The sequence below is a fragment of the Liolophura sinensis genome, chromosome 7 (genome assembly GCF_032854445.1).
Source record: "Liolophura sinensis isolate JHLJ2023 chromosome 7, CUHK_Ljap_v2, whole genome shotgun sequence".
Lineage (NCBI taxonomy): Eukaryota > Metazoa > Mollusca > Polyplacophora > Chitonida > Chitonidae > Liolophura > Liolophura sinensis.
The window spans coordinates 49,669,545-49,692,880 of NC_088301.1; the positions used below are offsets into that span (position 1 = coordinate 49,669,545).

The 23,336-nt window shown below is 36.9% G+C and overlaps 1 protein-coding gene across 2 annotated transcripts in view; it reads left to right on the forward strand.

Moving 5' to 3' along the window:
• Positions 1-23,336, forward strand: part of LOC135469992 (stabilin-2-like) — a 34,359-nt gene that overhangs the window by 9,042 nt on the left and 1,981 nt on the right. For both annotated transcript variants that reach the window (XM_064748672.1, XM_064748673.1), the window contains 27 exons: positions 13-93; positions 1,693-1,848; positions 2,422-2,481; positions 3,885-3,980; positions 4,341-4,427; positions 5,139-5,250; positions 5,917-6,097; positions 6,533-6,626; positions 7,701-7,856; positions 8,708-8,803; positions 9,668-9,811; positions 10,308-10,453; positions 10,831-10,948; positions 11,209-11,289; positions 11,420-11,515; positions 13,458-13,553; positions 14,530-14,658; positions 15,487-15,615; positions 15,850-16,017; positions 16,296-16,338; positions 17,476-17,616; positions 18,433-18,614; positions 18,944-19,076; positions 20,052-20,182; positions 20,641-20,757; positions 21,421-21,552; positions 23,081-23,200. In XM_064748672.1, coding sequence (XP_064604742.1) covers positions 13-93; positions 1,693-1,848; positions 2,422-2,481; positions 3,885-3,980; positions 4,341-4,427; positions 5,139-5,250; positions 5,917-6,097; positions 6,533-6,626; positions 7,701-7,856; positions 8,708-8,803; positions 9,668-9,811; positions 10,308-10,453; positions 10,831-10,948; positions 11,209-11,289; positions 11,420-11,515; positions 13,458-13,553; positions 14,530-14,658; positions 15,487-15,615; positions 15,850-16,017; positions 16,296-16,338; positions 17,476-17,616; positions 18,433-18,614; positions 18,944-19,076; positions 20,052-20,182; positions 20,641-20,757; positions 21,421-21,552; positions 23,081-23,200 — 3,225 coding nt within the window. The remainder of the gene's footprint in view (positions 1-12; positions 94-1,692; positions 1,849-2,421; positions 2,482-3,884; positions 3,981-4,340; positions 4,428-5,138; positions 5,251-5,916; positions 6,098-6,532; positions 6,627-7,700; positions 7,857-8,707; positions 8,804-9,667; positions 9,812-10,307; positions 10,454-10,830; positions 10,949-11,208; positions 11,290-11,419; positions 11,516-13,457; positions 13,554-14,529; positions 14,659-15,486; positions 15,616-15,849; positions 16,018-16,295; positions 16,339-17,475; positions 17,617-18,432; positions 18,615-18,943; positions 19,077-20,051; positions 20,183-20,640; positions 20,758-21,420; positions 21,553-23,080; positions 23,201-23,336) is intronic.

The window sequence follows — 23,336 nt, forward strand, 5'->3', positions numbered from 1 at the left end:
AATTGCTTTCAGATAAGAGCAACTGACTTAATAAATTTGCAAAGGTTGAAATCTTATGATGGATCATCTGTAACGGTAGAAATTTCTGAAGTGGTAAGTTACACAGCTACACAACTATCATAATTATCACATACAGTAAATCTATAAATAGTACACGGAACAAACTGATGACAAGAGCTGCCAAGATACACTTGCATCCAAAAGCTGTCTTTCTTTACCAGCTTAGGGTTTAATTTTGCTTTCACTAGTATTTATGTATTATCATGACATTATTGTCTGGCAGACATATGTCTATCCTGACATGTTTATGGTGCTGCCTCACTGAAATGCCATGCTGAAGACAATTAACAGACTTGATGTCAAAGTACACCACCACATGGCACATACTACCCCTTTATCCATTCAGGTCCAAGCCAGGGTTATCACAACTTCATAAAGTATTGGTATAAAGTCACTCACCTCAAAGCAGTGAATGCAATGTTTGTGCCGCTAGTCTTTGACCCTGCCATTCTCCTCTTCAGAGCAGTGTCTGTGCTGTAATTCTTTGGCCCCATTGCTGTCCTCTTCAATGTAATGTCTGCGCTGTAATTCCTTATCCCTGTTGCTCTCCTTGTCCCTGTAACTCTTCTCCGCATATCAGTGTCCGTTTTTCCATTCCTTGGCTGTGCCACTCCTCAGAGCAATGTCTGTGCTGCCATTCTTTAACTGTGTCACTCCCTTACAAAACAAGCCATTCCTTGGCCCTGGTACTCCACTCTGTATAGCAGTGTCTTCACTACAACTCCTTGGCCCTCGTACTCCACTCTGTATAGCAATGTCTGCTCTGCCATTCCTTGGACATTTCACTGGCCACTGTACAACAGTGTCCTTGACTCTGTCAGTCCACTCTGTATGGCACTGTCTGCACTGCCAATCCTCGGCTCTGTCATTCTTTTGTGCACAGCCGTGCTGCCATTCTTTGGCTCTGTCATTCTGTTGTGCACAGCCGTGCTGCCATTCTTTGGCTCTGTCATTCTCTTGTGCACAGCCATGCTACCATTCTTTGGCTGTCATTCTGTTGTGCACAGCCGTGCTGCCATTCTTTGGCTCTGTCATTCTCTTGTGCACAGCCATGCTGCCATTCTTTGGCTGTCATTCCTTTGTGCACAGCCGTGCTGCCATTCCTTGGCTCTGTCAGTCCACTCTCTATAGCACTGTCTGCACTGCCAAGCTCTGTCATTCATATCAGTATTCCTTGGCCCTGTCACTCTCCTCTGCATAGCAATTCTTCTGGTATTGACCATGCTTTATAGTATAACCATTTGCAGTTAATCAGTAGATTATTTCATAGCTAAGTGCTTGTTCAGCATTGTTGGAACTATCATATCAACAATAAATTTAGTGTTTCAAGTACATACCTTTCAGACTGCTTGCAGTACCTTTATTTTCCTCATTTACATGTAGGGCGTTGTTTATAGGATATTTTGATCAGCCCACGTTTATGAATGATGTATGTTACTTGTCACTGAAGTTAATTGACATTTGCAGTGCAATCAATCCATAGGATACGTAATGTATTTGAACATGTATGTCTATACCTGCACTGGATGCAAAAGTAATGCGTCTTTCTAAAGAACAGTCATTTGAGTGTAAGCATGGGTGAGCTTTTTTGTTTAAATATAACTTTGAAGTTAAAATCATCTTATTCCACAGGGTAAGATAATGTTGAATGGGGTAGCCCGTATTTCCCAGACCAACATTCCTGGAAAGAATGGTGTTTACCATCACATTGAGGCAGTGCTCCTACCTGAAGGAATTAAATCTGTTATCCCAAACAGGTGTGACAATTCAATCAGCAGAATCATTCGGGTAAGTACCTGGGTGGAGTCCATAATTGAAGCTTAAATTAGATACAGGTAAAGGTAATCAGCTTCATTTTGGTCTTGTCTTACCTAGACTGAGGAGAAAGTTATGTTAAATGCTTTATTCACAGTTCCTTGATAAGCAGGCGATTTGTATATCCCCCCACTCCCATTGCTTGCAGAGTTAGTTTAGTGATGATAATTGTTTTGGACGTAAAAGTTTGCACGTAAATTGTAAGTACATATATATCATGTACAACAACAACAACTTGCTAAGTTAAGGTATTCCTGAATGTTTACAAAGATTTTATCTGGAATTTCCACACACGAAATACACTTTATGTAAAGACACACATTTCTATCTTTTCTGTGGTCCTTTGTTTTGCGTATTTGATCTCCAAAACCCCTTGTATGATAATTCTGTTTCAAAAATCTAAAATAGTTGGAAACAAAAAGATAAAAAAAGTAATCCAAGAAAATCACAGAATCATACCCAAAGGCAATCCCTAATATGCCATGTGTTTTTTTGGAAAAAAGAAGTTATTTTTTTAATTATTCGAGTTCTGTATATAATTTGTAGGGATCTTGTGGTCCTTGTGAAGGAGTCCTGAAATGTCCTGGATCTTCTGATGCAGCTATGGTAAGAATTCAGTTGTAGTAGTTAGAGCTAGCTGAAATTTATTTCAGGTGAGAACTACATGAATAAAAGTTTTTATGGCCAATGTGCAAATATATGTAGTTCACCTGACAACAGAAACACTAGTCTTGAGTGCAGCCATTGGCGTGATTCATTGGTGGGACAGTGGGGCTCTTTCTAATTACCCCCTAAATCATATGTTTTTTTTTAACTTAGACGTAAAGCACCCAACACAAACATTAGTGATAATTAGGGAATTGTTTGACATAAAGGCAACAGCATTGAAACCACATGTAAGATATTGAGCTTGATCTAAATAGCAATAAACACAAGCAAATTATTTGGTGGAAAGGTCACTTGGAAAGTTCCAATATGCCATGAACGACCTTTGATTCTACTATAATTAACGAAGGTCTTATCAAACTGAAAAATGTTAGAAAATGTAGAGTGTTGAATTGCCCAATGAGTTATCCTTAATGTGATGTTTGTAAATTTATGACTATTGGCAGAAAATATGCATAAAATAAAGCTCTGGGTAATTTCCCTTTATAAAACCACATAGTCTTCGTTTAGTCCCTTTCCACATATCCTTCGCAGCAGTACTGTAGTAAATGTTAAGGGTAGAATCTCCAATAGTACTTCATGCATTGAGCTTACTTACATATAGAGCACAACAACACAAAGGAAACATTCAATCGTTGATGTCCTGTACACATATTATTTACCATAAATTACAAAATTTATGAATCTTTTGTGTATTGGGATTAGGGGCCGGTTTCATGAAGCTCACTTAGTCTGCCCATAAATACCCTGACGACGAATGTTGTAGAGATATAAAGAGCTAAGGGGTAAGCTTCATGAAACCGGCCCCTGTTTTAAGGTAAATATTAAGGGGAATGACATTAAATTATTACATGTTTTGAGTAAAGTTCAGCTTACATTTAAAGCACAGTAACACAAGGGCTTCCGATTTTCTGTGGTTGCGCATTTACTACCATAAATTAGAAAATAAATTAGAAAATTTATGGCTTAGTCTCTTGTGCATTATGATATACATTTGTGCTAAAGGTAATTGTTAAAGGTGGTACATGGATATCAAAAAGTATTGTGGTTATTGAACTCTGGCTTTGCATACATGCACTGCATAATAACATGAAAGGGTTGTTCCATTATTAAATACCATAAATAGCAAAAATTATAACAATTTCTATATTTGTTGAAATTCATGTTAAGGTATGTACCTAATGTATTAAGCTGAAGACACATACAGGTAAGTCAAGCGCTAGTCTTGCTACAAAATCTATTTTTAAAGTTAAAATTTAAGAATATGTACATGTGTATAATATACTTGTAGAAGACAAGACATACTTTTTGTGGTTGACAAGATGATAACATTGCAATTACAGAATGCGACTGCATATGGCTGTAACTATTGGGTGAAAGCTGGTTCCAGATACATTGCCTTGATTGGATGTGCCAGGATGTGTAACAGAACTTTTGTGGTGAGTGCCTATCAAACTGGGTTTCCTAGGTAACATGGCTTGAAAGCCTGCTGCCAAATTTTAATACAGCTTCAGGGACAGTATGAAAAGCAGGAATTTTCATTTGACCTTAAAGGCTCAAATTCCTGAATAATTATGTACATGTAGACAAAAATAAAAAATTTAAATAGTTTTGTTTAAATCTGAATATTCAGATAACCATCCATTTTATTGCCATGCATAAAAATGTGATATTGTCTTTTATTCATATGTCTCCTTAATATGATTTTGCTAACATTAGTTTTGGCAGTATGGTTAACTGCTTAAGGTGCTTTTATTTTAGAACAACAGTTAAATAACTATGATGTGTGTAATATTTAGACCCCACAGTGCTGTCCAGACTTTTACGGTCGTGAATGTAAGCCTTGTCACGGAGCCTTCAAGCAGATCTGTAGTGGACATGGTCGAGTAAGTATGTTTATTGACTGCAATCAGATTGAAATTTTGTGACAGGTGTCATAATAGAGGCTTAGATAATTGAGGGAATTGGATGAAAACATATTCTAGGTGATGGAGGAATGTAGATTTCTTGTAGTACTTTCAATTGGGAAAATTCTAAAAAATAAATCAAACTATTTTTTTGTTTCTTGCTTGTTCAGTGTTTAATGGTCTTTCATCTGATATATATACTTCATTTTAATTAGCTTTTTCTTTGGCTTTAATATCATGTGTAGCAGATTAAAGATATGTGGATCATGTAAATGAGCTGAAGTTACACCCAAAAACAAAAAAACAACACTTTGTGTGGCTAATAAATGTGATAATATTTTACTTTTTCTGCTGAATTTTTTTCTTGTAGGAATTTATTATACCTTCCAAACAAACCCCCAAACACCATTTTTAAGATCAATAAAAATATCAGAATCAAGCAAAATATGCAATTTACAGCTGTAATTGTGGGAAAAATTATAGGAATTTTCCATAAATAGACATTTGCAATGATAAATTTCCTCTATGAGTCCTAAAATTTGAGCAGTGTTGGTATTAAATGCAAAAATTCCTACTGTCGTATTAGTATTACCTCTCTTGGTCTTTTTTTATTTGTGTATTTTTTTTTTTTTTTGGTCTTTGTGTATTTTTTCTGTTTTATACTATATTTTGGTAAGTGTTTACTTCCAGTGTATGGATGGATACAGTTTTGATGGCAAGTGCATCTGTGATAAGGGGTTTGATGGAGTGGCTTGTCAAGTTTGCTCAGACAAGAAGATGTTTGGTACCAATTGTTCTCAGGGTAGGTACACCAACCATTAGAATAGTGGGGGAAGGGCATGGGGGAGGAGGGTGGTGGGTCAGGCATGATATTTAAAAGAAAATTCAAGCAACTAGCATGTGCATGTACAATAATTTACACTACTTAGACAGCCCCCATGAGATGGTTCTAGTTTGAAGCAGGACCTCCAGCCATTGTTACCTCAGAAATGGATTGTAATACAATGTCTTCCATGTTAAAGTGTTCCATTTTCTGCTGCAACATGACTGTTGCTAATCTCATATCGTGAAGGGAACATTTGATGGCAATAAAATGGCTTCAGGATTCTGCTGTCAGGAGTTAGCAAGAAAATTAAAGCTAAATTGTAATATATTCACACAAATACAGTAATTAGATGTAGAAATGGGCCGATGTTTTTATCCTTAGATAATATATTATCTTTATTATAGATTGAAGAAGTTTAAGAGTAATTACCTTGAACAGGGATTGATTAATCACTCTTAAAAGATAATTTTTATGTTATGTACAAAAGAGTCGCAGTGTTATTGGTTATTATTGGTATTGTCACACTACTACATACAAATACCTTCACATTACAGAATAATAGTGTATCCATTCTAGGTCAAAAAATAAGACATCATATTATCCAAGAATGATTCTTGCAGTGGTGTGGGATGTTTGTTGTAGAGTGCACCTGTCTGTATGGTAACTGTGACAATGGGCCTCAGGGAACTGGAAAGTGTAAGGAGGGCAGTTGTGCCGATGGTTATTGGGGAGAGAACTGTGAGATGAAAAAGAATGTGTGTTTGAGACATGCCCTCGTTTGCCATGCCCATTCTGTCTGTGTCAAGGACTCCACAAGAACCAGGTTTTTATTCACACTTCATTCATTTATTTCATTTTTTTGATATTTTCTTAGCTTAAATGTTTACAAAAACATGTGTTATTTTGGAATTATTTGAGTCCATTCAAAAATTTTAAAAATCACAGTGTGGAAATCATTGTATTTTCTTTTTTAATATTCTCAAAGTAAATTCTCAGGATTAAAGAACATATCGCTAAGGTATTTAGCAGCTTTTAAAAATCTGAAAATTTATAAATGGACAGTAACATTATTTTTGTAAATTTACAAGTATTTTAACTGTATGGTTACATGTATTTGATATTTTGCATTTTATTTACCCTCTCTATTAGAAAAGAACCTGGTGCAGAGTTCACAGAATGTCAAATCATCTATGTAAACATTTTTTGAAGATATTTTCTAAGCATTACCAGTATGTGCTCTTGTGACTGTCCATTGTAGTTGTGTGTGTAAACCTGGGTATGAGGGGAATGGAGTGAGTTGTCAGGAGATAGACCCATGTCTGCGTGCTGACAGGGGAGGTTGTCACCCACAGGTACGGACAACAGCGTCACTGTAACGTTACCTCCCTTTTGTAGATAGAGATGACATGGTTACAAATGAACACAGTTCAATCTTTAATGGAAATTATTCATCTATCCTATGACTAAGGGTAACTCTTTTTTCAGTGTTAATTCTTTTCATTTGTTGCGTTTCCAGCAGATTTGTGACAAAGATGAAAATAAATAAACACATCATACATAGAAGAAACACAAATGTAATTTTTAGTTGTTTAGGTTTTTATTATCCATTCCTAAATTGACCTGGTTGTCTACCAACAACCTGCGGTCATGGGTTTCCCCCGAGCTCTGCCTGGTTTCCACCCACCATAATGCTGGCGGCTGTCGTATAAGTGAAATATTCTTGAGTACAGCGTAAAACACCAATCAAATAAATAAATAAATCAAATCAGTTTTGCATAGAAAAAGGGCTGTGGGCTTATGTTAGAAAGGATTTTTTTTTTTTTTTTTTTTTTTGATTGGTGTTTTACGCCGTACTCAAGAATATTTCACTTATACGACGGCGGCCAGCATTATGGTGGGTGGAAACCGGGCAGAGCCCGGCGGAAACCCACGACCATCCGCAGGTTGCTGGCAGACCTTCCCACGTATGTTAGAAAGGAGGAAATGTTTCAACAGTATGTGTTCTTGATGTAAGGTAACCAACATTCATCATGTCAAGAATTTCTTAAGAAATGTGTATAAGCGAGAAATTATTTGTAAAGTTGGTAGGTATAAGAGTAACTTGCTTCTGTTTGCAAAGTTGCTGATGTTAATTATAGTTATACCATTCCATATATCCATTTTTTCAACTCATCTATGTGATGGCTGCACAAATTTGCAATTCAGCAATTCAGCAAGTACAAGAAGGTTACTGCCAAAGTCATCAGTATGACTCACATGTGAATATGTAGCCTGATAAAACTGCATCATGAATAAAGTGATTAGATTGAGTGTGTAGACTTGATCCCAGTAGTAATTGTTATGTTAAAGATTTCTGGTTATGATGCATGGGATTTAAGTTTTCTAATTTGCTGTATGATAATGTGCACCATCTGGTCTCACTCTAGGCAACATGTAAGAAGACTGGCCCGGGGATGCACCAGTGTACATGTGATCAGGGCTGGGTAGGGGACGGCACCTATTACTGTTACCGCTCAACACCGTGTGTTAGCTCTTACACCTGTCACAACAATGCCACCTGTAAAGCAGTAGCAGCTGGAGAGGTGAGTCTTAGATAGTATTTAGCATAAGTCCATAATATAGGTAGATATATGACCACCGTTTACAGATACATTTTAGAAAGTGTAATATAAATAGTTCAAGACTTAAAAAAATGTTCATGTAAATTAGTATACATCTGTAGGGAGTGGGGTGTGGCTTAAGGAACATATTGCTTGCCTTAATTCCAATCACTAAAAATCACAAGGTGCAGGTTCAAACCGACCTTTGACAGGAAATTGTAGATTTTCCTCCACTCATGTATTTAAGGTGGCACACTGGTTTCCTCCACTACTGAGCGTGCTCCTTCGTAGATGTTTATGTGATTGCAATTGCCTGTTTGATTACCTGTTTTGCTAAAGAGGCTATAAACCTATTTCCATGAAACTTATCACCCCTGTCATATAAACTTGTGCAGGCTTAAGTTCAATGACTGGTCATTATTAGCAGTGCAATAATGGATTTTCATGTATGCAGATTTTGTCCATGCAATGCCTGTATTGCTCCAATTTCCCGGAAACTTGTGTATATCTTTTAAATCATCTAAACATCTACATGTTTAATAATAAATACATTCTGATAATTATTTTTATTTTCATAATTATCTCCATTCAGGCCCATAGCTTAACAGTGCTTTTCATGCACACGGCTAAATGGGCAAGCTGAAGACTATATTTCACACGGATAATATACATATCTTTGAATATCTGAGAATAATGTCTGTGTATGATAATCTCATTCTACCTTATTTTGGTTTAAAGGTCCGTATTTGAACCTATCACCTTATAACGCACTTCACGCTCAATCAGGCAAGCTACCAGTGTCCTCTGAATGCCTTGTTATGTTTTTGTTGTAGTATGTTTGTATCTGTGATAAAGGTTTCCAAGGCAACGGGACGTTCTGCACTTCAACTGATCCATGCAGTACAAATAATGGTGGATGTCATGCTGAAGTATGTGCATATTTTGAGGTCCATTATGCTCTTACTGTGTCAGTGATTTTTTTGATTGGTTTTTTGACGCCGTACTCAAGAATATTTCACTTATACGACGGCGGCCAGCATTATGGTGGGTGGAAACCGGGCAGAGCCCGGGGGAAACCCACGACCATTCCGCAGGTTGCTGACAGACCTTTCCCACGTACGGCCGGAGAGGAAGGCAGCATGAGCTGGTCTTGAGCTCACAGCGACCGCATTGGTGAGAGGCTCCTGGGTCATTACGCTGCGCTAGCGCGCTAACCGACTGAGCCACGGAGGCCCCCTGTGTCAGTGACTTTGAGATGATAAGATTCCTGTGAGAATGAGAGAATGAGTTGTAAATAAACAAAATAATTTTGAAGAAATTCATTTTGACAATCTCAATATTTGGACTTTAATTAAGTCATCCTCGGTGCCAAGTAAGGCACCGTTTAGCTATATATATAGAGTAGGTTCCCAGAAAAGCATAATTAACAAACATGTCTAATAGGATAAGCCTTGGAATAAACAGAGTTGTAAAGGGGTAGCCTCATTATGATTATATTAAAAGTTCCTTATTGTCTTTTATGTACCATTTTGATGAGCCTGCCTGTAAAAGCCACAGCTGTGTGTCAGACCAAGAAATTTTGCCTTCTTTACTCTCCTCAACTGATCTCTCAAAATAAGTACAACATGAGTTTGATGATCATTGGTCACATGTTCTAGAGGACAAAGGAATCACTGTAGGTTTGTGCTATTTTCCATAGAAAGGTTCTCTCTAAACAATAGACATATGTAGCAACAGTTAGAATTTCTGTTGTTTATCAGCATATAACATCTTGTTGTGTTATGTTTTGTCAGGCAACTTGTACATCACTGGGAATGGGCAAGGCAAACTGTACCTGTCCTGAAAATTATGGTGGGGACGGAAGGAACTGTTATTCCTCCATCAACGTAGAAATCAAACAATACCCAGATTTGTCACAATTGGCAGCACTCTTTGCAGTAAGTCTGAGCTGAGGATAAGTGTATGTGAAAATCATTATTCCAGTAAGAACTATTCCACATCTGTCTGCCTTATTCTGGAAATTTAATGTTCATAAAAAGTAATTTTGTTTATTTGTTTTATTGGTGTTTTATGCCATACTCAAGAATATTTCACAGCCAGCCAGGCATAGCCCAGAGGAAACCCACAACCATATGTAGGTTGTTGGCAGACCTTCTCACGTACATCCACAGAGGAAGCCAGCATGAGCTGGACTTGAACTTACAGCAACCGCATCGGTGAAAGGCTTGTAGTTCATTGCACTGTGCTGGCACTCTAACCACATCAGCAATGAAGGCCTCCCATACATAATAAATCTGGATAAAGTACTTTTCTTTCTTGTTTACACGATCAAGTTACCGATGTGTAGGCCTACTGGTGAGGTATAGATGCTGAGTCAGAATGTTTGTGTATGGTTCTATGTTATTCATTTTAATGTATGTTTTTTGTTGACAGGCTATTCCTCCAGAAGACAACATTGTGGCAGATTTGAATAACTCTTACACCCTGTTTGCTCCCAACAATGAGGCAATCAAGAGGTTTAAAACCAAGGCTCCGTCAAATTTTTGGGATGATGAAGGAAATATTCTCACCCTTCAAGGGTAAGATTTACTTATTTCTCTGATGCATTGATGCTGCATGTGAGTCCCTAGTGTGAAAAACAAGATACATTGTAATGATGTGGCCATGGCGTTCCACTGCAGTGTGTAAATTTGTTTACAACAGAAATCCCATTTTGTTATTAGCATGGATACATTGTGGAGGAAAAATTTTGGCTGCCCTTCAAAGATAATTTAAATTTAACAAGGTTTGAGAGAGTTTCTGAATGTTACAGTTATCAACAAAAACAAAAATAAACAAATAGAATAAAGTGTACAGTAGTTTAATAAGGCTTTCAGAAAATTTTTATAGGTGAAGGGTTATGCATGTATGTGCATGTACATTGCTGTTTATTATCATTTATTCTTTTGTCTTGTAGATATCACTTGTTGTCTGGAAGCTACACAATCTCTCGGCTCAAACAGCTGACAAAGCTATTGAATAAAGTCAACACACTTGCTGATGGAATGTCAGCAAATGTATCTGTGATAAACAATGTAAGGGGTTTTGCATACTAACGTGGGTTTTGGCAGATATTGTGTGATGTGAAGATTAAGTTGGGAAGTCAGCTATTACCATCCACATACATGTTGTTTTTGTAATTTATAATGTGTGCATATTAAGTTTGTGTCTGATTTTAGTTTTTAATTAATTTTCTCCTATGTTGTTGTGAAGGAGCAAAAAAGTGGTATATTCATAATTTTATGGTGTCGATTAAAAATGTCAGCTTCAAATTCTTTTGTGTTTTTAATTGCAGAAAGAAGTGTTTGTGAATGATGCTAGAGTTGTAAAGGCGGACATTCCAGCCATAAATGGATACATTCATGTCATTGATAAGGTAAGTTTCAAGTCCTGCAAGTTTTCACTCTTTTGTTTTTTATCATTTTAACATTCCAGTCAGATAATTTCAAAACTTGGTACATGTATTCCCTTATAAGATAAATTAAATTTTTTTTTTTGTATTTCAGGTTCTTGAGCCCTATCCTGTAAGTGTAGATCAACCGTCACTGGAGGAATTTTTCATGGCACATCCAGAATTTTCCATGTTTTCAGACAATCTAAAGGTAATTTTCCAAAAGTTGACCCTCAGATAAGTATCTTTACAAAGTCAAACTGCTAACTGATTATAATTTCACCATAGCTTTTCCAATACTAAGGCATGTATGGTCTCAGTCAGAATAGGTAATTGTTTGCTCTCAAAACATCATTGCAAAAGCAGGAGTGAACAAACCACTAACACAGCTTATGGTAAATGACCTAAAGTTTCGGCCTGGGACTCATAAAATGTATCCCAGGATTCATTACGTTGGTTGTGGTTGTTACTGACTGGGTGCCGTGGGAGAGCATCGGGTCAGGGGATTATATGGACAGTCTCCGAATGTAATAAACAAGCTCATGCTTCACTGAGCAGTCAGTCTATGCTTCTGCCACCAACAGCTCATGTTTTCCTCGGTTTGAATCATAATTAATTTAGTACATAAAGGTTTACTTCAGAAAAGGCACACTTTGATTGTTTTATGATCGCCATTTTATGATGAAAGAGAATCAAGGAGAAAACTCCCTGGAGATTGATGAGCGTCACCACCTAGTAACTTTGCACATGTGGAGTGGCATGTCAAATACAGTATCTGTTAATATGCATACAGGGCTCTTCATGTACAGGGCTATAATAGAACTTAGCACCCTGCAAATCCTTACTTGCCAGTTACCAGCAGATGATCACTCAGACTGCATTTAAAGCGACAACTTACAATCAGTCTGTTATACTGGTTGATGGCATGATTTTTGCCGATGAAAGGCAAAAAAACAATCTTACCTGTCGCTGGTGGCACCTGGGCATATTTGCATACTGGTAATTATAAAACAGGCACCTTATTTTGATATATAGCCAGTCAGTGTTATGCGAACTCCTAATATGTCAACAACACAGACAGCCGGGCTCGCACACAGTGCTACTGAAAAGGGGTCAAATTAATTGTGGTTGTTTACGGAGGGTTCCCGATTTCAAAGCAGGGAAAGGTAACTCTCCTGCAATAGGAGGACAGTTCTGATTTTAATGAAACAAAACGTGCATGTAGACTGACATAATTACATGGACATGGGAAGCTGATATATCTCAATGAAATGGATTTTTAGCTGAAATACATTTGTACACATATTCGTTGCATAGTGAGAGCTTTCAGCAGAAAACTGTTCACCCGATAACTTTGTGAGGCGACTTCCACCTGATTAATCGGTTCGTCCGCAGTGTACATTGTGCATGTACGTTACTTGATAAGCGTGGCCATGCTTTCAGACAGTGTTTGAAATTTAAAGGTTTGTAGTATACATTGCCTGTCTTGGCACTTTCTTCAATTTCATACATGCATATATTTAGAGATGTAAATGTAGGCCTGTTATTCAGGAGACCTGCACACCTCACTCTCAGTGACTTGACACATGGTGAGGATTAGCAGCAAGAGGTGCCATTTGCCATGCAGGGTAATGAAATGGGTGGGGGGCTAATCATTCTCTTCTGTCATCTTGCTGCCGATCGTGTAAAAGTAAGCAACAGTAACTCACGAAACTCGCGAAACTTAAGGTCACTTACCATAGGGTAAAATTCCTTTAGGCTGAGAAAATACCTCCCATTTGATAATGGACACGTATTAACTTGAGATGAAATGCTGTGGCAGTCTATAGGTAAATCATGCCGATGACTTAAATTCTAAATTTGGCAGGGTACTTAGAAATGCTGCCATCTTTCCATCCATCCCTCCTTGTGTGCGTCTGCTATGTGAATGCGATATCTAAAGAGAAATTTAAGGCACTGCTTTCATACTTTGATAGTGCTTTACCATTTTTTAGGATAATGGTTCGAATTGGAAAATTATTATTGTGTAAGATTATGAACAGTAGGCTTAATTAATTCACTTAATAGTATTAGGCTTTCAAACTTTATGTTATATTATATATTATAGTATATTTCCTCCTGTTGGCATCTCATGTGGGCATGTATGTTTTCAGAAAGCAAACCTGTTCACTGATGTGGATGATATGGATACCTATACCTTGTTTGTTCCCATGAATGCTTTCCTGCAACACAATGGGATTACTACAATGGTAATACATGCTTGAGTGATTGTGTTGTCATGTTCTCTTGTGGATTAATCACAATATTTTCTTATGGTAGTTTGATATTGCTTTATACATTTATGTATTTGAATCGTGCTTAACGCTGTACTTAAGAATATTTCACGTATACAATGGGCACGCCTTCCCACGTATGACTGAAGAGGAAGCCAGCATAAGCTGGATTGAAATCACAGCAGTGGCTTCAGTGAGAGGCTCCTAAATTATTGTGTGGTGCTAGTGTACTAATCAGTGGACCACAGAAGCCTCGGGTAGTTTGTTAAATAGTGTATAGTGCTTGATAAGTTTTCATAAAATATGGTGACCCTATTCATTGTATTTAAAATCTTTAGGATGGTAAATTATATGAATATCATTACACCCATGATCAAGAGGTTTTCATTCTTACATGTATCTAGTTTTAAATTTGACTGCTATATGTATTTCGTAAAGAGAAAAAAGCTGGGGTGGGGGCCTCCTTGGCTCAGTCGGTTAGCACGCTAGTGCAGGGAAGTGACCCAGAAGCCTCTCATCAATGCGGTCGCTTTGAGTTCAAGTCCAGTTTATACTGGCTTCCTTTCCGGCCGTACGTGGGAAGGTCTGCCAATAACCTGCGCATGGTCGTGGGTTTCCCCCGGGCTCTGCCCGGTTTCCACCCACCATAATACTGGCCGCCGTCGTATAAGTGAAATATTCTTGAGTACGGCGTAAAACACCAATCATATAAAGAAATCAAAAAAGCTGGAAGCCATCACAACTTCTCACAGAGCTTAAAATATGTTGGAGGCCTCCATGGCCGAGGAGATTTGCACGCCAGCACGGCGAAAGTTGTACATGTATTTTCTCTTTGGGTTGCAATACATCAGTTGTTTATCAGAGGATCATAACTTAGCATTTTCTGGCAAATCTAATGGGCAGGTTACCCCAGATTTTGCATAACCTTTGTTCTACCTGCTGGTCTTTACAGAGTGCCAAGTTCCTTTCCTTGTTTATTGTTCCCAAACTTGTCATGTCCACAACCATATCTGATGGTCAGAGGGAGAACACAATTCTGGGCAGTCATGACCAGCTCCAGTTTTCCCGAAGGGGTGCAAAAGTGAGTTCTTACTGTTTATGATTTATAAAACTGTGAAAATGTCAGGATTTCCTTCACTGATAAGTGATATTTTGTTAAGTTAGATATCACTTTTGTTATTACATGATGATATTTTGCACCCAGATGCCATGAAGTCAAAAAGTAGACATTTTGTTTCATAACATTTTTATCATTTTTTTTTTTTTTTTTTTTTTTTTCTTTTTCTTTGTGTGTGTGTGTTTATCTTTTTTTTTTTTTTTTTTTTTTTTTATATGGACAATTCAGTCTGAAATAAAGCTCTATCTATCTATAACATTCCAAACCAAGCTCAGTGGGTTGATGTCATAATACAAATTCAGTCAACTTTAGCATTCCAGAAAACAAAATGTCACAGAACAAGTCATTTACGACATCACGCTATATGCACAATTCTGTGAATGTTTACAACCAAAAACATTGCTAAAACAAAATCGAGATATTGTCAAAGTGTAAATAAAAGATAGAATATTGCACGGTGAAGGTTGAATGTCATACATATTTTCCTTGTTTCTTGGATTATTATTTCCACCTCTTACTCGAAAAATATTTGTGATATTCCGCCTTCATTGAGCAGTATTCTGTATGTATTAGTAGTTTCTACGTGAGTACCTTATTGGGCAAAAAATGTTTCGTAATGCTGTTTTTGTATATACATATATATGTTTTAAAACAGTGAAAAGTGTGATTTAAAGAATGAGGCATCATAGACTTCCAACTTGTGGTAAAATCAACAATGATTGATGATAATGGTGTAGTGTTCCCAGTGAATCATTGATGTTACATTCATAAATGTGTTATTTTTAACGACAGATATATGTGAATGATGTGCTAATATCTCGCCCAGACATGCCAACAGACGGGGGAGTTATTCATGGTATTGATGGAATAATACGCAGCACTGTCCGCCATTGTGATGTTAAAAAGAAAAATAATACTTATGTAAGTAAAAACTAACAAGCTGTAAATTTTTGTATAAAATTTTGAACTAGTGACATGTATTAAAGAAACAACAAGAAATCAGTGTTTAGTATGAACTTTTTGGACTTTGTCATATATGCATGTAATTCTTAATTCTTAATACAACTGTAGCTTACATGTTTGTTGATATGGCTAGTAATATTATCATTTTTAATACTAAATCTGTCCATTAGACCATGATTGTTATTATTGTAGGGCAAGTGTGTATCCTGCCAAATAGGTATAGCAGCATCCACTTGTCCCACTGGATACACACAGGCTAAGAACCTCTCCCTCCGTACGGGATGTACATATACAGAACCAGTAGTGCAGGGAGGGGAATCAAAGTTCTTGGGTTGTCAGGCCTGGTGCACAGTTAACTTTGTGAGTATCTGGCATGAGAAAACACCTGTGTGTGCAATAATAGCATTGTTTAGAGAACGATACACTTTGCCATATCATACTGAGACCTCACAGTCAAGAATTCAGCTGCCAAATCCAGTTACATGTCCATATATGGAAAAGCCCATGTCCGAAGTATTATGCACATCTACAGGTAGCTGAAATTTTTAATGACTGAAGCAGGAATTTCATTGATCCATACATATTATAGTTGATTCCAAGACAAGCAGTTGTTCAATGTGTAATTCATTCTGTTTCAGACACCTGGATGCTGCTCTGGATATTATGGACCTGATTGTGAAGGTGACAAAATTAAGTTTTGTTTAGTAACATCAAGTTTTATGGTGTGTTAAGATGTGATCGCATCATCAAAAGGTTGCTGTGGATTTTGTACTGAGAGAAAGAGAGAGATAGCAAAAACCAAATCTCAGGCAATATGGCACTTTTCAGTTGAAGAAGGGTGTACATATGCCTTGTGTGGGACAAAAATGTTAGCATATGTAAGCATTTGTGAATAACTAAGCCTGGAATAACTTTTCTTGAATTAATACCGCTACTTCAGCCATCGCAGGCTGTGATTTTATGGTGTACCTCAAGAGATGAACTGAACACAGGTGTACAATTTAATTGTCCTAAACATATGTTATGAGAAGTTTTTCCACTTACTGTTGTTAGGTGTTGAACCTTTAGAACCCTTAAAAGCAAAGGCAAGAAAAGTTATTGACTAGTACATTGTTGACAAAGACCTATCGGCCAGCGAATCATCCATGATTCCATAGTTACATGCATACACAAAAAGGTATCCAAAGCTGTACTCCTCATTTGTTCCCTGAATGAAGTAGCTTATGCAAGGTGAATTGATCAATCAGAAGCCTAGAATTTTTTTTGGAAGTTATGCTAAAGTACTGTATCTGTGTATACATATCATGATGTAAAATACATCCAGAAAAAATTTATGTGATTATGCTACTGTTTTACTGTTACACAAATACACATGAAGGAGGCACATCTAGTCCTGAGACACATTTCACATATGCATGTGTGAATGAGGATATTAAGAACGGTTCCTTGAGTTTGTTTTTGTTAGGGGTTCGACAGGTGGGTGGGGGTGTTGAAGGGAGAGTCATATTTCAGGTGACATAAAAAGCCACCATCCCTCTCCCCTCCAAAATGAGACTTACAGGGCTGGTTTGCACCATCCATTTTCTTTACATTTACATGACAGGCTTGCTACAGCCTTTAAACATGATTATGACTTCAGTCCTTACTTCCTTACTTATATACCGTTTAAACTTAAATCAATCAATAAGTATCAAAATAAATCTACAAATAAAATGTTTTGAAAATGAATAGCATATTAACTAAATTAGATTACAGAATTTCCAAAAATGTCTTTTTAAGTTATACATCATTGGTATAATGAAGTTACTTCCCCTGCAGAATGCCCCGGTGGAGCTGACACACCATGTAATAACCATGGTGTTTGTTCCAGCTCTGGAGAGTGTCAGTGTAATGAGCGTTTCTCTGGAGTTGAATGTCAGAGCTGTGCAGATGGATGGACGGGAAACAACTGCAGTATAGGTAACACAAATAACATGTACCATCATGAGCATGGACAAACATGCGCTTTGTATAGCATGCTTTGGCTACAAATCACAAGGTACTACAATTCAAGAAAATATTCAAGTTCTCTGAGAAAACAACTACCAAATTTGATAACTGTTCTCGGACCCTTGATCAGTAAAGTTTAACTTTTTGATCCAGTTCCTTCTTTGTAGTGAAGAAAATAAACAGGTATGAAAATATATAAAAATTTGCAGAACTGAAATACACAGTGTAACTCGATAGACATAATATGGATAGGTTTAACGTTTGAATCCAAACCAAATAGCCAGTTTGACTGGCTTTGTGAGGAGGTTTGTCAAATACATGTACCTGTTGACAGGTCATTCTTTACCCCAGGCTCTTTGGTTTCCTTCTGTGATGACAGCCATCTTAAAAGTGAAAAATCCTTTAATATCAATCAGAGAACTAGATAACATAGGTCACTTAGATAATAGACCTAAATAAGTCCTATAACAAATGTAGTATCGATAACATCTGTTTAACTTGATACATTTAACAAATGCAGCATGCATTATATAATGTTTAAAAAAGATACATATCACAACTGCAGCATAGGTAATATTTATGAGAATACTTGTAGCAAGAGCTGTACAGAAGGTTTAATAAATACCTGTTATTTTCAGGTGAGTTCACATTCATATGTCACAGTTGCATCAATTCTGTCATCAGCTAAAATACCCCTTACCTTATTATCACACTGCTGAAATCATTTGTAATTTATCAGTAGAAAATTTATCTTTAAAAAGTCTTTGGTCTGTTTACTTACATTAGACACTACTTCCTGTGATTACAACAATGGTGGATGCAATGCAGCAGCTGACTGTAGTAAAATTGATGGGGCAATCATATGTGTGTGCAAGCCAGGGTATATAGGCACAGATGGTACTGATTGTCGCCAGCCATGTGCTTATGCTAATGGAGGATGCCATCCAAATGCCAAGTGCATATATCAGGTAAATACAAATAACGAAACAGTTATACTCTGTGCATAATAAGTCACATTTCCATAGCAATAAGATAATGTAACTCTGACAGAAAGTGTGTTCCACTGTGTTCTTTGGGTAGATTCATTCATGGAATTAATCAACAATGCTATAGCACGTTTAATGGGTCGTGACTTAAGTTGTCCGCTCTTGTGTTCCTGTATGCTTATCACCAGTTTCAGTTAGTTTGACATGTTCTCGAGTGATCTATGTCTCAGTGTTTGACATGGATAAAAGTGTGGTAGTGCTGTATGAATAGACGTGTACACACAAGTACTACAGTTATCGCCCTGTTGCAGGATAAAGAAGTCATATGTGAGTGCTCAGAAGGGTATATAGGTGATGGGAAGCATAACTGTGATAAAGATGTATGCAAAATAGAAGGTAGTCCATGTTTGCCACAGAAGTATTGCACGTACTTAAAAATTACAGGTGAGTACTTTAGAGAAGAAAATGTAGTTTATGAAATTTTCCGATCTGAATGAGGTGGTTACTTATGTTTTATTGAAAAGTGCTGAATTTGTGTAGAGTGCATCACTGTCATTAAGGGTGTGGATTTCCCCTGGGCTCTGCCCGGTTTCCTCCCACCATAATGCTGTCTGCCGTCCTGTAAGTGAAATATTCTTGAGTAAGACATAAAACACAAATCAAATAAATAAAAAAATCACTGTCATTTAAAATTATCAATTTAAAATTATTAAGTCAGAGCTCGTGGCAATTAAGCATTTAATGTTATAAATATCTTACAGAATCCAATATCGCTGCTCATTGTTTTCACGTGCGGTGCTTAATGAAGCTCCTTTTGCCTTGTAGACATTAATCAGATTCCTGTGATTGTTTTGGAATACACAGATAGGCTATATACTTTCATATTTGCTGCATTTCTCAAATGCCAAGCCACCAGACATAACACACCACCCAATCAGAGCATACTGACTGAAAGAACTAGTACTTGACCTCTCCTCTTATGCATCTTACTTATCAAGAAATTACCAAGATTGTTACTTTTAAAGTGTAGATTGTGATGTACTGACTTAAGATTTAAGTAAAGTTTCTTGTTTATGCCAAAGAAGTTGAAACCTCTATATTATAAAGCGGTCTTCCTTCAGGTGTTTTTCTCTGGTAGTGTATCCTTGAAAAGCACGGCTATTACAGAGCAATTGAAATGATTTCTATCCAATGTTGGGTCATGCATATAAGACTTCTGATTGTTAGTCTTAGTACTTATAGCTTCTCATTTTGGCAATCAGCACAGTCAACTTGGTGTCATAATACTCTGACATGCATCAAGTCTGGAGTCTTTGATGTAACATTTCAGTGATTTACCTGTATAAAGAATTTTGATCAGCCCGCTGTATGGAGACACAGTCATAACACAGTATGACCAAATTAATTTTCCTCCCACAGGAATGTTGAACAACACAGTGATGTGTTCATGTGAAGATAATTACCAAGGAAATCAAACGGGAACATTCTGCATAAACAGAAGTTTATTTGAAGCTGTGAAATCAATGACCATCACAAGAGAATTCTACAAGGTACTGTTCTAACCCATTAGCTCTGTTGAATTGTGGATCAGTCACTTTTCATTGTTTCCTATTTAGGTATTTTCTGTGAAAGAGTAATATTTTGTTTTATAAAGTTCTCAAATTTTCTAGCTGTGGAGCACTGATGTTACATCCTGCTTTATTTTTGATGGTCATTTGTTGAGATACAGAATATAGCCTTTGGCACGCTATCACAATTTTAAAATAATTGGAAATTTTGACAATTCTAACATTGCTTCTTGATTCAGCCAGCTTTTAGAATTAGTATGAACATGTCACGGAGAAAGTCTCACAGACCATTTAAATAGCACATCATTCCACGCGTCAACTGTAGGTAACATTCACCATGTGTACACATGCTTAGTAAGCTTTTTAGCAACAGATCCCTTTTTGCTGCTATACAAAAGTACTGCCAACCTTACTGGCTTCTACTCTTTACCATGTTCAAGGAACTCGTTGATAAGACTTGGTACTCGCAGAGACAAGATATCATCAGCCTGTTACAGGGTATGGATGGGAACAAAACAGTCTTCCTGCCAACAGATTCCAGCCTACAAGGCTACAATGTAAGCAATAAGTTATTAAATATGTACAATGACACCTGTTAGTGGTAGTTTACTACTCCATGGTCCATTTGTTCAAATGAGTATTAGTAGTTAAGTCTAATATATCTTCATTTTAGATATACACATATCCTGAAGATGACAAATAAAATTTTGTGGAAATATTGGAATGTCAGATATGCAGCTTCTCATTTTTTTGGAGTATCTATGCTTTTGCATTATGCTAAGCTTATTGGTGGATCAACGTGCCTCTTCAGGGAGCTGCATAATAATTAATATATATATGTATCTTCTGCAGATTGTATATAATACATTTGTGAAATTTCCCTGTACCATTCTGTAGATTGTTTATATGCATATTTCTGTTGCATAGTAGAGAAAGTTGGAGTAACTGCACTTAGGATAAACTTCATGTACTCCTTGTCTCTCATTCCATCACTACTTCCTTTCATCAAGATGCAAAAACCTGCAAGTTTTAGATTTAGATACATTTGACTTTGGGACATGTAATGTTTCAAGAGAAAAGATAAATGTTTTTCTTAATTTTGGTAAATGTTTGTACCTATAAAAAACCATTTATTTCATATACCTGTGTATTTGGAAATAGTCTTCTTTTCCAAGTGATACAGAATTATATAGGCTTTTGCTTTCTTGGAATCTTTTCAGCTGACAACAAACGATCTTGAAAACCACATTGTGAACAGAAGTGTTATGGTTGAGCCGGAATGGTGGTACGACAATGGGAATATGTTTGAAACATTAGCCGGTAAAACGATTGTCATTCGCCGACACTCTGAGGTAGAGACACAAATTTCATTGTTTCTTCTGTAATTCTGAGCAGTATATTTTGGAAACAAGGTTAATGCGGGACGTCTTTGCATAGTTTAATATAAATATATCATTGTCAGTTGGAAAGGTAGATAAGTATTAGAAGAATATCATCTATTTACAACGTTGTATTAAAAAATCCAGATGATCGATGTAAAGGCGAATAGGTTTGGTGATATGACCATTGTTTTCACAACCTAGTGACCTAGTCAGCAGAGAAATATAACATCTGGTGCAAGATACAAGAATATACACGTCCGCTAGATGACCGTTGATGTCCAGTGAAAAGCAGTGAAAAGCATATCCTAATGCAGAATAAAGTTCCATACACTATCATGGATTTCATAATCAGTATCATAGTGCAGGTTCATATGAGGATGATCTACTCTCCGATTTAATCTGGGGCTTATTTTTTTAGATTTCTAAGGCAGCAAACTGAAATTAGCAAGCTATGATTACTAAGTTCTGCAAATGCATAGCTATTAAACCCAATTTGGTCTTTCAAAAAAGGTAACCCCTTTTACAACAGCGATGTCAAATGTGAGGATCGGGCATTGTGTCACCTGGTCTGATATGACTACTTTCGCTTCATGTAAACAACTGCATGTGATCGTGAACGTACTGGAGCGTTGAGTAGTGCGCTGTTTACAGGCGTACATGGGTATTATTATGATCTCCATCCGTACTCAAGCTGAACCATAGCAGTTAAATATATTTACACACTCACCACTTGATTTTGCATAACAGAATTCAGAGGGGATACAAGAATAGTTATGGTGCGGTCTTCACGGTGTTCTTGACGCTGGATGACCCAAGGCATAAGCTGATATACAAGGCTTTTACCACACCTAGTCAGTTAGACAGCAATGACATCTTTTGCTTATATGCCATACGAAGAGCAGTGACCTGCTTTGCCCTTAACTCTACAGAAAAGCCACCGCTTGCCTGGGCATATGTGATTACTTATTCAAACTCACTTTTCATGCCGTCTTTCGAGGATGCCGCCATGTTGAATAACTTAATATTTATTAACTAATACGTAAACAAATAGTTCATTTTTATTATTTATGTTTTTGATTAGTTCAAAGACAGGTAGTTGCTTGATTTTTTATACCATTGGTACAGATTTAGACTCTAGGCATCTGAAAATACTTATTAAATAATTGATATGCCTCTGTCAACAATTATCCCCAAATTTGGGGGGAAATCACTGCACTGATAGCGCCCATGTATACACGAGCCTTGTCTCGGCACTGTAGGATCACGTAGAAAGACGAGTGATCTCGAATGAGTTGGTTGAAATGATGCAAATGTCAGTTTTATCATCATATCTCCTGTTCTTATTTGCAGGAGAGGGATCACTTTTAATGCAGATTAACAATAGCTAAAAATTTTAGAAGAATTTAGAAAAAATATCCTATTGAAAAAGATTAATAACCAAGTTGAGAAAGCCACAGCTTAGGTTTATGTATAAAATAGTCCATTTAATATTTCACAGTTCACAGTTAATGGGATAACCATTTTGAAGCGTAATCTACAAACAGCGAATGGCTTGGTTCATATCATAGCCCAGCCCCTGTGGATGAATGGCCCACCTGCTGCACCATCTACCCCAGAGGTATGTGACATTATTATTACATTGTCAGGATTTTTGATGTTTTTTTTTTCTGTGTATTTTATTATTATAAATTCTGTGTTGATATTTTTTTCATCCATGGGTGTACACATGTATGAAAGTTTAGAGAGCAAACATG